This window comes from Cervus canadensis, chromosome 4 (assembly GCF_019320065.1).
Source record: "Cervus canadensis isolate Bull #8, Minnesota chromosome 4, ASM1932006v1, whole genome shotgun sequence".
In the NCBI taxonomy this organism is placed as follows: Eukaryota; Metazoa; Chordata; class Mammalia; order Artiodactyla; family Cervidae; genus Cervus; species Cervus canadensis.
This window is the reverse complement of record NC_057389.1, coordinates 103,456,209-103,470,136: the sequence shown is the minus strand read 5'-3', so window position 1 is coordinate 103,470,136 and position 13,928 is coordinate 103,456,209. Positions and strand designations below refer to the sequence as shown.

General features: G+C 52.2%; 1 protein-coding gene across 9 annotated transcripts in view; it reads left to right on the top strand.

The window, feature by feature from the left end:
* UNC13A (unc-13 homolog A) overlaps positions 1-13,928 on the top strand; it is a 68,405-nt gene that overhangs the window by 43,928 nt on the left and 10,549 nt on the right. For 3 of the 9 annotated variants that reach the window (XM_043467288.1, XM_043467290.1, XM_043467285.1), the window contains 15 exons: positions 901-986; positions 1,171-1,297; positions 2,065-2,161; positions 2,538-2,681; positions 3,478-3,561; positions 4,125-4,202; positions 4,430-4,518; positions 5,182-5,334; positions 6,481-6,604; positions 7,572-7,577; positions 9,126-9,164; positions 10,275-10,304; positions 11,734-11,790; positions 12,440-12,520; positions 13,618-13,765. In XM_043467288.1, coding sequence (XP_043323223.1) covers positions 901-986; positions 1,171-1,297; positions 2,065-2,161; positions 2,538-2,681; positions 3,478-3,561; positions 4,125-4,202; positions 4,430-4,518; positions 5,182-5,334; positions 6,481-6,604; positions 7,572-7,577; positions 9,126-9,164; positions 10,275-10,304; positions 11,734-11,790; positions 12,440-12,520; positions 13,618-13,765 — 1,343 coding nt within the window. The remainder of the gene's footprint in view (positions 1-900; positions 987-1,170; positions 1,298-2,064; positions 2,162-2,537; positions 2,682-3,477; positions 3,562-4,124; positions 4,203-4,429; positions 4,519-5,181; positions 5,335-6,480; positions 6,605-7,571; positions 7,578-9,125; positions 9,165-10,274; positions 10,305-11,733; positions 11,791-12,439; positions 12,521-13,617; positions 13,766-13,928) is intronic. The other 6 variants (XM_043467287.1, XM_043467293.1, XM_043467291.1 and 3 more) reach the window with 6 other exon arrangements.

Here is a 13,928-nt window from a genome sequence, read left to right as displayed (position 1 = left end):
AATTTTATGTCTGTAGGTTCATAAATAACAGTAGTGTTGCTTGAGTATTCTCTGTGTGTTAGATACTGTACTAAATCTTTTGCATGTGCATTGCATTATCTCTTATATGTGTGAATATAATTTTGTGTATGGTTGTGGTCTGTGGGTTTAATTGTTATTTGTGTATAGTCGTGCACTTTAATATGCGATGTGAATTGGGTAATTATGTATGAATGTGCACACAGTTTTGGTTTGTGGCTTTACATGTCTGTAGAATTTTCATCTGTGTTAACTTAGTGAGCTATTGTGTTTTCTTGCTCCCTATGGTGAATGCTAGAAGGACTCCTGACTCTGGAGTGCCAGCATCTCTTGGTTACTTAAATATTAAGTTAAGATAAGGGATTCTGGATGAATGAACCAAAGGGTGGATGGATGAAGGGATGTTTGGACAGGTGAATGGAGATGGATAGATGAATAGATGGATATGTAAACAGGTGGATGAATGGATGGGTGAATGAATAGATGGATGGATAGACAGATGGCTTGATGGATTAACAGATGGATTAATAGGTGGATGGATGAATAGATTGGTGGACGGATGGTTGGGCGAGTAAAGGAATGAATGAAGGAATAGATGGATGGTGAGATGGGGGGATGGGTGAATAGACAGATGGGTGGGTGAATGGATGGGTAGATAGATGGATGAGTGGGGCAATGAATGAATGGAGGGATGGGTAGGTGGAGGCTCAGAGAGAAGCAGGCCTCAGTGCAGAATCACTTAGCAAGTCAGTGGCTATGAGTGAACTTGAATCCAGACCCCTTGCCTGTCCCACACTACCCTCTGGGGCTGGGAAGGCCAAAGCAGCCTGTGCCATCTGGCTTCTGTCTGCCAAGGTTTCATACTTTTATGATCTTCACTAGGTTTCCCCAGGAATTGAACGTGGGTAAAATTAGCGCTGAAGTGATGTGGAACCTGTTTGCCCAGGATATGAAGTATGCAATGGAGGGTGAGTGCCCCCCAACCCAGCCTGGAAACAGCAGTTAGCTGTGCCTCAGTGTCCCCCCTAAGGTTGTGAGTTCCCTGGCCCCTCATATTGGAGGTCAGACCTCAGTGATGGCCAGAGTGGGCACTGCCATGGCAGAGAGTGGTAGACACCTCTGGCTAAGTTGCCCCCTTGCTTTCCCCACCAGAGCATGATAAGCATCGCCTGTGCAAGAGTGCCGACTACATGAACCTCCACTTCAAGGTCAAATGGCTCTACAATGAGTATGTGGCTGAGCTGCCTGCCTTTAAGGACCGAGTGCCCGAGTATCCCGCGTAAGTCCCCTGTCCTGAGCCCAAGCCAGAACTGTAGTGCTGACAGCTAGACTGAGGTCCCAGATGGGAGAGTCAACCTCTTCAAAGTTCCCTGGGCATCAGACAGCTAGACTGAGGTCCTGGGTGGCAGAGTTGACCTCCTCCGAGTTCCCTGGGCATCAGACAGCTAGACTGAGGTCCTGGGCAGGAGAGTTGACCTCAGATCTTCCTGGGCATCAGGAGGGTACAGGTGGGGTACAATCCCAGTGTTCTCCATTCTTAGCTGTTGAACTATGGACTTCTCTAGCCAGACAATTAATGATCATAAGATCCAGGAACCATGCTGAGCAGTCCCACTTGTCCTTTCTCCTTTAATCCTTTCACCAATTCTATGAGACAGGAGTCTTGTCATTTCTACTTTGTGGGTTAAGAAATAGAGAATAAAATACTGAAGGATTTGCCCAAGGTGATGTCCAATTAGTGACAGAGCCAGGATTTGAACCCAGGACGTTTGACTCTTGGGCTGTGTTGGAGAGTGGGATGGTCACCGTTTACCAGGACCTACTGTGTGCTCTGTCAGGATCTCAGAGAATAAACCCACTTGCCCAAAGGCAGTTTATCCACCAGGATCCCACATGTCTGGGCCTTGCTCGGACAACGGTCATTCAGTCCATTTCAAGGGTGAAGTCGAGGGGGCTGGGGAGTGGCCACCCAGGCCATAGGTGAGTCTGAGCAGAGGATTAGGGAGACAAGAGATGGTAGGGCCCCATCTTGGCTCTCCACTCCAGGTGGTTTGAGCCCTTTGTCATCCAGTGGCTGGACGAGAATGAGGAAGTGTCTCGAGATTTCTTACATGGAGCCCTGGAGAGAGACAAGAAGGATGGGGTAAGAAAACTGATCCACCACCAAGCTTCCAGTCTGCCCACAGTGGCCTCACTACTTCTGGGGTCCATTGAGATCCAATTTGGGGGCAAAACTGCCCTTGGGATGAGGCCAGTCTCTGGAAAACATGTCCATCTTTGTCTTGCTCACAGTGTTGATGGGTCTTTTGTTCCTCTAGCAAATGAATGCGAGTTTATCAAGCCTGACCCCTCCCCCTGCATCCACCTCTAAGTCTTGGCTCTGAGTCCACCTTGCCCACTATCCATCTCACTGTCATCCCAGGGCATTCTGGCTCTCCCTGTGGAAAGCAGGAAGGTTGGACTCCGGGGACTGTCTGGTTCTAACCTCTCTCCTCCCTCTATCCTCCCTTCCGATGCAGTTCCAGCAGACTTCAGAGCATGCCCTGTTCTCCTGCTCCGTGGTGGATGTCTTCTCCCAGCTCAATCAGAGCTTTGAGATCATCAAGAAACTCGAGTGTCCTGACCCCCAGATTGTGGGGCACTACATGAGGCGCTTTGCCAAGGTTTGGAAGTGTGGATGGGGTCCAGATGGGGGATGGGATAGGGTCAAAGTTGGGGTTGGTGTCGAGGTGGGATTGAGGTAAAGGTTGGGGTTGTTGATATCACTGGTATTAAGGTAGGGGTTCATGCCACTGTTAGGATTGGTCATGCCATAGACATTGGAGTTGTGGTTGGAGTTTGGGGTTGGGATTCGAGGTTGGAGGTTGGGTTGAGGTCATGGAGATTGGAGTTGAAGTTGGGATCAGGGTTTGGATTCAGTTTGAGGTTGGGGTTGAGGTCAGGGTCATAGTTAAAGTTGGAGTTGAATTTGGACCTGGGGTCAGGGTTAGGGGTGAGATTGAGATATGGGTTAGTTTTTGGGTTACTATTAGGACTGGAACTCAATAAGACATTGAGTTTGGAGTGAGTATTGGGATTTATATAGAATGTGAGCAGGTGTTTGGGTGAGTTTGAAGGTTGGGGCCATCAGTTGGATTGACTTCAACCTGGGGTAAAGTTGAGGATTGTAGATAGGAATTGGGATTCAATTTGGGACTGAGTTAAGCTTATGCTTGGGGTTAGGTTACTATGACTGTTGGGTTGCTCTGAAAAGGAGCTATGTCTATGTGAGACAATCATCTCCGTTGGTGGTGTCTCCCCTTGGTCATGATGGTCATCCTGGGTGGAGAATTCATCCAGCCCAGTGGTCCATCTTAGGTGCTAGTAGGATTCAGGTTCATCCCTGATCTCACTAACGGTTCTTGTTGGGCCCACCTAACCCCAGCCGCTTGTCTCACCCACCCTCTGTGTCCTCCCCAGACCATCAGTAATGTGCTCCTCCAGTATGCAGACATCATCTCCAAGGACTTTGCTTCCTACTGCTCCAAGGAGAAGGAGAAAGTGGTGACCTGCGGGGGTCCCTGTCCTCTTTCCCCCAACCCCATTCTGTACCCCAGAGCATCCTTCCCTGGGCTCTGATACCTGTGTCTGCATGTATGTCCAGCTGTGTGTGTGTGTGTCTGTGTGTCTGACTGTGAGTCCAGGGGGATCTACAGGTGAGGGTACACATCTTCAACGTGTCATCGTCTGGTTGTTGTGAGTGAAGCCCTCAGGGAATATGTATGTGAGCTTACAAAGTTTTGAGCCCATGTAAAAGAATACTGGTGTGTGACAGGAATTCCCCTTTCTGCTACTCCCAGAGGTCCAGCCCTTCTGGACTCATCAGGTCCAGCCTACCCAGAGGGGAAGTTCTCCTTCCTCCTCTTGATCTCTAGAGATCCCCCCAGAACTCCTAGGGACCTGATCCCAAATACTGTCTTCTATGCTCAGATGACTTTATGGGACCCCAGCTTCCTCCAGACACAGACCCTGTAACCATCTTAGGTCCCTGGCAGTGGGGGGGGGGGGCGGGGAGGCCCTGGGGAGAGGTCCTGAGCCCTGACTCCCTCCTCTTTTCCCATCTGCAGCCCTGCATCCTCATGAACAACACTCAGCAGCTGAGAGTTCAGCTGGAGAAGATGTTTGAAGCCATGGGAGGGAAGGAGGTGAGCCAGGGCCCGGGCGGGGTCACTGTCGTCCCCATGTCCCCGCAGGCCCCAGAGCTCGCACCTGATGAATTCCAGCTCAGCGACTTCATCAGACCCAAGCAAGCAGCTTAACTGTCTGAGCCTCAGTTTCCTCTCCAGCCCCTTTCCCCCGAATTGGATGGGAAAATGCCCCATCCACGCAGATGTCCTATGAACCTGACATGACGTCCCTTCTCCCTCCTCAGCTGGATGCCGAGGCCAGTGACATCTTGAAGGAGCTACAGGTGAAACTCAACAACGTCTTGGATGAACTCAGCCGGGTGTTTGCTACCAGGTGGGGGCATCTCCAGAGCTGGGAGCAGAAGGGAGGGGACAGCCCCCAGCCTGGGGCATCTGGAGACTCAGCAGATGTAGTGGCGAAGACCTCAGGCCCTTAGGAGCTATACAAAGCTGAGTTCAAGCCTAGATTCCCTGCTTACTACTGTGTGGCCTTGGGTGAGTTGTTTAACTTCTCTGAATGTTAGTTTACCCATCTATAAAGTGGGGATGATGATAACAGTGTGAAAGTGTTGATCACTCAGTCGTGTTCGACTCTTTGTGACCCCATGGACTGTAGCCTGCCAGGCTCCTCCGTCCACGGAATTCTCCAGGCAGGAATACTGGAGTGGGTTGCCATGCCCTTCTCCAGGGGCTCTTCCTGACCAAGGGATTGAACCCAGGTCGCCTGCATTGCCAGCAGATTCTTTACCGTCTGAGCCACCAGGGAAGCTCAGATGGTAAAGATGATTAACAGTAGTACCTGAGTAGGACCATGTGATGAAATAAACATCACAAGTAAATATCTTAGCCTGATGCCCAATTCTACTATTAAACCCCACTCCTGTTATATGCCGCGGCTCTCTGATGCTGGTAATAAAAGGTCCACAGATCAGCCTCATGCTGCCCTTCTTCCAGAGGCCAGGAAAGTCTAATCTGAGGTCCTCCTCTCTGTCCCCAGCTTCCAGCCGCACATTGAAGACTGTGTCAAGCAGATGGGTGACATCCTTAGCCAGGTGAAAGGCACAGGCAATGTGCCAGCCAGTGCCTGCAGCAGCGTGGCCCAGGATGCTGACAATGTGCTACAACCCATCATGGACCTGCTGGATAGCAAGTGAGCCAGGCTGGGTGGCCTGGGTCCACAAGGGAGGGTAACCTTGGGGCTGGCCTGGAGAGGATACTCAGGGCATGCTTGCTGGGTGGTGGTTGAATGGTTTGGATGCGCGGGTGAGCAGAGGCATGAAGAGATGGAAAGATGGGTGGGTTAATGATTGGAAGGATCAGTGGGTCAATATTTGTATGGATGAATGGATGGTAAAAGACATGAGGGATGGGTGGGTGGATGGATGAGTAGATTAAAAGAAAAATGCTTAGAAAGCTATATGGAGAATATATGGATAAAAGGATGGATGGATAGATGGATAAATGGATGGATGGAGAGCTGGGTAAATATGTGGATGGATGAATAACTGTTTGGAGGATGGGTATATGGATGTATGGGTGGGAGGATGGAAGAAAGGAAAGAGGGATGTAGGGAAGAGTGACGGTTGCTGCTGTTCACTCACTAAGTCATGTCCAGCTCTTCGCGACCTCATGGACTGCAGCACGCCAGGCCTCCCTGTCCTTTACCATCTCCCGGAGTTTGCACAAATTCATGTCCATTGAGTCGGTTCACTTTCTCTTCATTGTTTTCAATAAATTGATAGAGGAAGCATTAGGGTTGGGGGAAGGATGCTTTGGTGGAGGGTGGCTAAGTTGTTGGAAGGATCATGACAGATTGCCCTCTGTCAACCCCGTGTAGCCAGTCGTGAACTCTGTTGTTTTCCCTCTCAAGGTTGTCCCCTTCCCTAACATTCCCTTCTTCTCCTGAGCATGGCCCCAGCCCCCTCATAGCCCCTTCTCTCCAACCTTCCTATTCTAGTTCATCCCCCACTCTATTTGTTCAAATAGAAAAATCTGGCTCTCTCTCTTGAACACTCCACAGCTCCCCCATTGCCCTCCTGCTAAGGCCCAGGCCTTCCTCCTAGATTTTGAGGCTCCTTCCCAGTCTAGCTCCCACTGATCTGTCCAGCTACCATTCACTCTTCCCCCCGGGCATCCCACATTGCAGCCCCATCAGACCACTGGGGTCTGTGTACAGGCTCTGGACCCTCTTGCATGTCCATGGCATGCCTTCCCACCTTGCCCATGTGGTGAGGGGAAGGGGTTCCTCAGGTTGGAACCATCTGGGCCCTTTCTCAGACCTTTCCCTTGCCCCCAGCCTGACTCTCTTTGCCAAAATCTGTGAGAAGACGGTGCTGAAGCGGGTGCTGAAGGAGTTATGGAAGCTGGTCATGAACACCATGGAGAAGACCATCGTCCTGCCACCCCTCACTGACCAGACGGTGAGGCCTGCAGGGGGCCAGAGGGGACACCTGGGCCACCTCCTCTGTGAGAGCCCAGAGAGCTTGATGTCACAGGCACTGGGGGCTTAGAGGTCATCCAGGCACAAGGGCCATTTGAGGGTCCACCAGAAGGTCAGTGGGACCTTTCGGAAATCAGAGAGGTCACACATGGGTGAAAAGTCGTAAAAGGGTCAAAAGGTCATTCAGGGGTCAGTTATTTAAGGGTCAAAGAGGTCAAGTAAAGAGACGTCTAGGCGATATAGGGGTCATATGAGGAACAAGTGATTATTTAAAGGTCAGAGATTACCCAGAAAATAGAGAGATCAGCTTGGGCATCAAGGCCATCCATGGGTCACAGAGGGTATAGAGGTCAGTGGGTTCATCAGGGGGCTGTGGAGGTCAATCAAGAGGCGTGTAAAGGAGATACCCAGATTTCGGAGCTCAGAGGCCAATAGAACAGAGTTCCAAGAGGTCAACCAGAGGTTATAGAGAGCACCGAAGTTAACAGAGGTCAAGCAGAGGTCCGTGGTCATCTGGAGACCAGGACCGTGCCTCTGGGACTCTTCTGGGGGCAGCCCAGAGATAGTGATCTGCAGTCAGGCTGCTGGGTAGGGGTGGAGGGACTGTCATCTTCAGAGGGGTGTGGCTGGGTGTGGCTTCCTCCCGGAGAGGGGCCTAAGGACAGTGAGGGCCTGTGGTTAATGGCCCAGCATAGAGTGGGAGGAAGTTTCCGGGTGGATGAGGGAGGCGTGGGAGGGGCGGCCGGGGCAGCCGAGAGGCAGTAATGGTGGGGGAAGCTGGGGACCTCCAGCTGCCCGCCCGCCCCTCTCCTCCCCTGGACTGGGCTGGGCTGAGACACGGGGTCCGCCCTTTGGTGCCGTCTCCGCCCCCTCCCTGGCTTTTCCGGGAGACTCACGGTGACTTATTCCCCCCTCCCCCACCGCCCCGCCCCCATCACGGCTGACAGATGATCGTAAGTAGAGGCCCCTCTGTCCGTCTGTCTGTCCGTCCGCTCTGTGTCTGGACTCGGCCCACCGCGTGGCTGCACCCCCCCCCCGGCGCCCCCTCCTCACCTACTGGCCCCCCACCCACTGTCCCCCCTTCCGCCTAGATGTGCCTGTGTCTGTCTGGGGCGGGGCATGGGGGGGCGGGGCCGGGAGGGAGGGAGGCCACGCCCCACCCCGCCCAATTAGAAGTACGGAGGAGGGGCCTTCCGCCTTCCAAAACCCGAGTCCACCACCTTCACATCTGCTCACATGATTTAGTTAGAATTCACCCTTACTGCCATGCTGAGGCGCCACCAGGATATCTGGATCTCTCCCTGAAGCTAAAAGGTTGTTCAAAGTCAGTGGAGCTTCTCTGACCTCCCTTTCCCACTCTGAACTGTTAGTAACCGTACGAACTGTACCCTCACCACCCCGGTTCCCAAAGCTAGCTCATCAGCCAGACCTCACCATCACCTCTGCCCACCCGACTCCCACCACACATGCTAACACACAGGAATCCCAGACAGGCACCCAGGTGGGGATAATGTTGTGACTCCTTGGTGTCAGGCAGACTTGGCATCAAATCTCAGCCCAGCCGTTTTCTCTGTGACCTTGGGAAGTCACTTCACCTCCCAACCTCCATTTCCTTGTCTGGGAAAAAAAAAAAAAGAGGTTGATTGTAGCAGCTCTCTGAGGGTTGTTTTCAGAACCAAGTAGGATGATGTGTTCAGTTCAATGACTGACTAAGGCAGTGCTCGCTAAGTTAGAGCTAATATTATTGGTGGTGGTGGTAGTATGTAGACACATAAAAGGGCAGAGATCAGTTAGAACCACTCTGGAGTCCTCTTTTTGGGCAAGACAAGGCTGTTATAAAATCCAAGGTTTGTTGAAAATTTGCTAGGGCTCATCTCACTTCTTGTGGTTGCAATCTGACTGTACCCACATGGTGGCCGCATATCCAGCTACAGACAATGCATCTGTGGGTAGTGAGCTAAGGGAACATACATTTGTTGAGGATTTCCTGTATTCCAGACCTCATAGCTATTGTTTCAGCTCACCTTCATGACACCTGTTTCAGTGAGTTAGATATTATTATTTCCATTTTACAGATGAGGAAAGTTGAGGCTCAAAGAGGAAGAGTCACCTGGTCAAAGCCACATAGTAAATATATGCCAGGATTCAAATTCAGGTCTGTCTGAACGTGGAGCCCATTTACTTTCCTGTTGACTCAAAGACCAAGAGCCTCATATATACAGTAAATATAAATGGATTATATTTTGGCAGTGACTTCTCTCTCTCTCTCTCTCTATGTATTTCTATTTCTCCTTCTCTCTCTCTTTCCTGCCTCTCTGGCTCTCACACCTTTTAAGTCAGTCATTAAGGCACACACATTATCCGCCCAGCAACTCTGTCACCAGCCCGCTGTGCAGTGAAGATGCCCTTTACTTCCTATCCCCATGAGTATGTATTATCACCCTGGGTTCCCACCCCACACAGCTTGCTAGGTTGATCACCCTGTGACATTGTCTCTGCAGGGCACCCTCTTGAGAAAACATGGCAAGGGATTAGAAAAGGTAATGAGGGCCTCACCTGTGCTGAGGTCCCAAACTCTGCTGTGTGGGTGCGTGTGTATATGTGTGTGTCCATTTGCCTGGGCAGGGAGGTCAGCTGGGAGTTTCATGGGTAGGAGGTGGGTGCCCTAACCAAGTCCCGCAAAACCAGGAATCAGAAACGAAGTGGTTCCCCAGGGACATGGCTTGGCGCATATGTGTTTGTGCACAGATAGCCCCTGTCCTCTCACAACACTGCCCAAAGGGCTAATCCCAGTCCTGGGCTCAGCTGAAGTTCTGTGGCCTCTAGAAGGGCCCAGACACTGCACTGCCCTGGACTGAGACATGTTTTGCTCATTCTAACGGGTGTGTTGTGAGGAGGTGGGCGCTGTGGTTGAACATGAACAGTTACCCTTGCTGAGCACCCATGCAGGAGCTATCCTGCCTGTGTGCGCACAAGCTATGTCTCCACTTCATGAACAGGGGTTGCAGGGCTGCCAACTCACCCATCAGCCCTTTGGAGGGCATGTGTGTTCAGGCACTCTGCCATGTATGTGCATCCCTGTGGGGGTGGAGAGTGTGTGATTGTGCACATGTGGGCAAGTGTTGAGTAGTCCATGTGTGTGTTTTAGCTCTTGAGTTCTTTTGCATGTGTGTGTGTCTTTGTATGTTGATCCAGATGTGTGTGTACATAAACTTTCTGCATACCCATGGATATGCCTGGGTGTGTGTCTGGGTATTGTGTGAACTTGTGATACTTGTGTTAGGATGTTTCTTTTAGAGTCAGACCTGCTGGGGTAAGGTCTTGGGAGTTGAGGAAGGAGAGACCCCAAGCTCTGTCTCTCTCTTTTTCCCCCACTCCCCAAGGCACCCCATCTTGGGGCAGGCTGACTGTGGGATTGGGTACCTGTCCCCAGGTGATGGGCTGATTCTAGCCTCCCGGCAGTTCAGAGTCTGACCCCTAATCCCCACCAGGGGCTGAGGGGAGGTGCCTAGGTGGGGAGGGGGTCCAGCATTGGACCGAGAACCTGGGAGGGAGCTCGTGGGCTGTGCGTTGAGGGGGGCAGGAAAGCCCCACTGAATATCTTCTCAGCAGCAACCCAAACTCTGACCCTCACCTGATTCTCTCCACAGGGCAGGGTGAAATTGCCAAGCCACTCAGATGTAAGACCGGCCTCTCACTGTCTGTCTGGCTCCCACCCTCACCCCTACCCCCCACCCCACCCATGCCTCTTTCCACTTCTGTGATCCGTGCCGTCTGGGGGTGTACTGTGACCCTGTCTGTCGGTCTCTTCTTCCTTTGTCTGTCTGGCTTGCTCGTGAGGGGTGGCAGGGGCGGGTGGCAAGTGGGGAGGAGGGTGTGGCAGGGGAAACTGAGGCCCAGGCTGGGCTCCCGAGTAACTGTGCCTTGTGACAGCCTCGGGGAATCACAGACAAGGACTAAGAAGAGTAGCCACAGCCAGGATGATCATGCTAATACCACTAGTGGCAGGGTGACCGGATCCCACTGGCCAGCTTGGAAAAGCAGCAATGTGATTCCAAATATCCCAGCTGACAACGGCCCCCCTCCCTGCTTAGCCTTGCCCAGGACTCCCAGGCCACCCCGGGACCAGTAATTCAGGGCTCACAACCTCAGTGATACTCAGCCCACCCCGCAACCCCCCCATCATCCCCTAAGCTAGTGTAGGTGCCCCTAGCTGCCAGGGGAGGAAACTGAGGCCCAGAGAGAGCTTGAGACATGTCTCAGTTCACTCGGCATCATGATGGGGGGCGAGGGGCAGGATATATAGCTTCCACGCCAGGGCCCTGTCTCCCCGAGCACTGCCCATGACCTTGATACCGAGTAATAATAACTGTGAACACTGAACAAAGACATGTTTAGTCCCAGCTAAGCCACAAATGGAATAGGATTTCCTCCATTGGAGATGAGAAAACTGAGGCTCAGAGAGGTTCAGTGACTTGCCCAGGACCACACAGCAGAGCTGGGATTTGAACCCAGGCCCACCTGGCCCATCGGAGCCATAACCAGGATGTCATCTTGCTGATGTCTGGTTTGGGGAGGAATGGGAGATGGGTCCAGAGGTGGGTGTTAAGGGGGAGGATTCTTTCTTTAAAAGTTCAGGTTAACATTCCCCTACCCACCCCCTCAGATTACCGGGGAAGTTTTCCCACAGAGGGAATGGGCCCTTGGTGGGTGGTAGCTTTCACCAGAGCCCATCCCATGGTTTTCTCAAGGCTCCGTGACCCGGGGCTGGCAAGTCCCACTCATACCCATAAACATCAAGTTGGGCTTCCCCCTCCCACTACCCTGTTTTCTTCTCTGTGCCACAAACCTGGGGCCACGCGGTGGAGGTGGGAGGATGGGTAGTGCCCCAACAGGACTGAGATTTCTGGGGACAAGGTCACCATCTCCTCCTCAGCACCTTCTGGGGGCTCCAAACGTCTGTCCCCAGGACGCAACCTGGGGACAAGGTTGTCCAGGGCCTTTGGACAAGAACCAAGATGGCGTCCAGGGCTAGGGTGTCAATGGGGGCTTGGGCACTGAGCAGGAAGACCCCACCCTCACCGGGGTTATGTCGATTATTACCTACAGGGCACCCAGATGATCTTCAATGCAGCCAAGGAGCTGGGTCAGCTATCTAAACTCAAGGTGAGGCCAGCATGGGGGGCAGGAGATTGGGGTGGGGGGCTTCCCAGGGAAGAGGTCTGAGAATAGTGGCATGCTTTGCAGGCTCAAAGGACAGAAACTCTATTCAGACTGGCTTAAGCACAATTTATTTGCTCAGTGTATTGCAAGGTTAAGCTTCAGATACAGCTTGATCGAGAGTAAAAAGAATTATTCAGCAAATGTTTATTGAGAATGTGTGGTGTGTCAGCCACATGCTAGACACCGAGAAAGACCCACTTATCCAACTCCTTGGAGTTTAGTGAAGATGAGACCTATAGATAGGCAGATCTCCAAGGAAGAGTTTGCACTGCCCATCTGGCCCCTCTCTCCATCCATCCAGGACGACATGGTACAAGAAGAAGCCAAGAGCTTGACCCCGAAGCAGTGTGCAGTTTATTTATTTGCTCAGTGTATTGCAAGGTTAAGCTTCAGATACAGCTTGATCGAGAGTAAAAAGAATTATTCAGCAAATGTTTATTGAGCATGTGTGGTGTGTCAGCCACATGCTAGACACCGAGAAAGACCCACTTATCCAACTCCTTGGAGTTTAGCGAAGATGAGACCTATAGATAGGCAGATCTCCAAGGAAGAGTTTGCACTGCCCATCTGGCCCCTCTCTCCATCCATCCAGGACCACATGGTACGAGAAGAAGCCAAGAGCTTGACCCCGAAGCAGTGTGCAGTTGTTGAGCTGGCCCTGGACACTATCAAGGTGAGAGGCCCCACCCCTGCCCATCCTAGGTGGGGCAAGCAGAGGATGTGGCTAGTGGGGACATGAATCTAGACTGCAACCCACCTTAATCCATTCCATTTATAAACACTCCCTGATCACCCTTCTTTGTCAGTTCCAGGCTGGCTGGCAGCAGACCCCTGAGGACATCCCCAGCTCTGTGGGGTCAGGACAGGGTATTGGAAGGGATGGGAGAGTCCAGGGAGTGTTTTCTGGAAGAGAGCACATGGGAAGTGGAGTTTGAGGAATAGAAATTCACAACGCAAAACAAATAGAGCATTCTTAGGCAGGGAACCAGCCCTTGCAAGAACAAGGAGACATGAAAGGGGCTGTGGTTTCCATGAAACAAAAAGTGTGAAGACTATTCTTGTAGAAGGAAATGTTTTGTTGAAATGGAGAATTACAGTGAAATATGGTTGGCAACATATTAAGGAGGGGTGGTTTAGGAAAACCCTTTGAAAACTTAATCAAAGACAGGGAGCCAGCCATGGCAAAATGGAAAATTAGGGGTGGGGACTGGGAGGACCTTCTCACCAGCAAACAGAGAAAGTGCAAAGGCCCTGAGGCAAGGGAAGACTTTTGGAAAGAAAGTTAGGATATTGCAGGTTAGAGCTGCAAAGGGCCTGGGAGGGGGTGCAAGACATGGGTGTTATTCTGAGGGTGTGGGTTTGGGGCAGGGGTAAGTGTGGGAGTAGCAGGACCTGGGTTTTTTGTTTGTTTTAATATTTATTTTTATGTATTTATTTGGGTGTGTTGGGTCTTACTTGCGGCTCGCGGGGTCTTAGGTCTTCAGGGCAGCCTGTGGGATCTTTAGTTACAGCAGTGAACTCTTAGTTGCCGTGTGTAGGACCTAGTTCCCTGACCAGGGATCAAAACCACACCCCTTGCATTGGGAGCGCGGGGTCTTGGCCACTGGACCACCAGGGAAGTCCTGGGACCTGGGTGTTCTGAAGACCCGCCCTGTCACCCCGCCCATCACAGTAGAGGGCAGCAGAGTGGGGGAGGGGCATTGGGGCTGCCCAGCCGGAAGGGCAGGTCAAGGGGCCGAGTCTGACCTCTCTCTACCCTGCTCCCCACAGCAATACTTCCATGCAGGTGGCGTGGGCCTCAAGAAAACTTTCCTGGAGAAGAGCCCAGACCTGCAGTCCCTGCGCTACGCCCTGTCCCTCTACACGCAGGCCACCGACCTGCTCATCAAGACATTCGTCCAGACGCAGTCGGCCCAGGGTAAGGAGCCGCTGGTTAGCGCGATGAAAATCCCCCTCCCATAGGGGCAGCGCAGCCCCAAGCCCCGGCCTGGCGGCCGCCTTGGACACACCTCCTCTGTGACGTCACAAGCCCGGGAAGAATTGACAGCTCCAGGGCGCACGTGAGCTCCATGATGTCACCG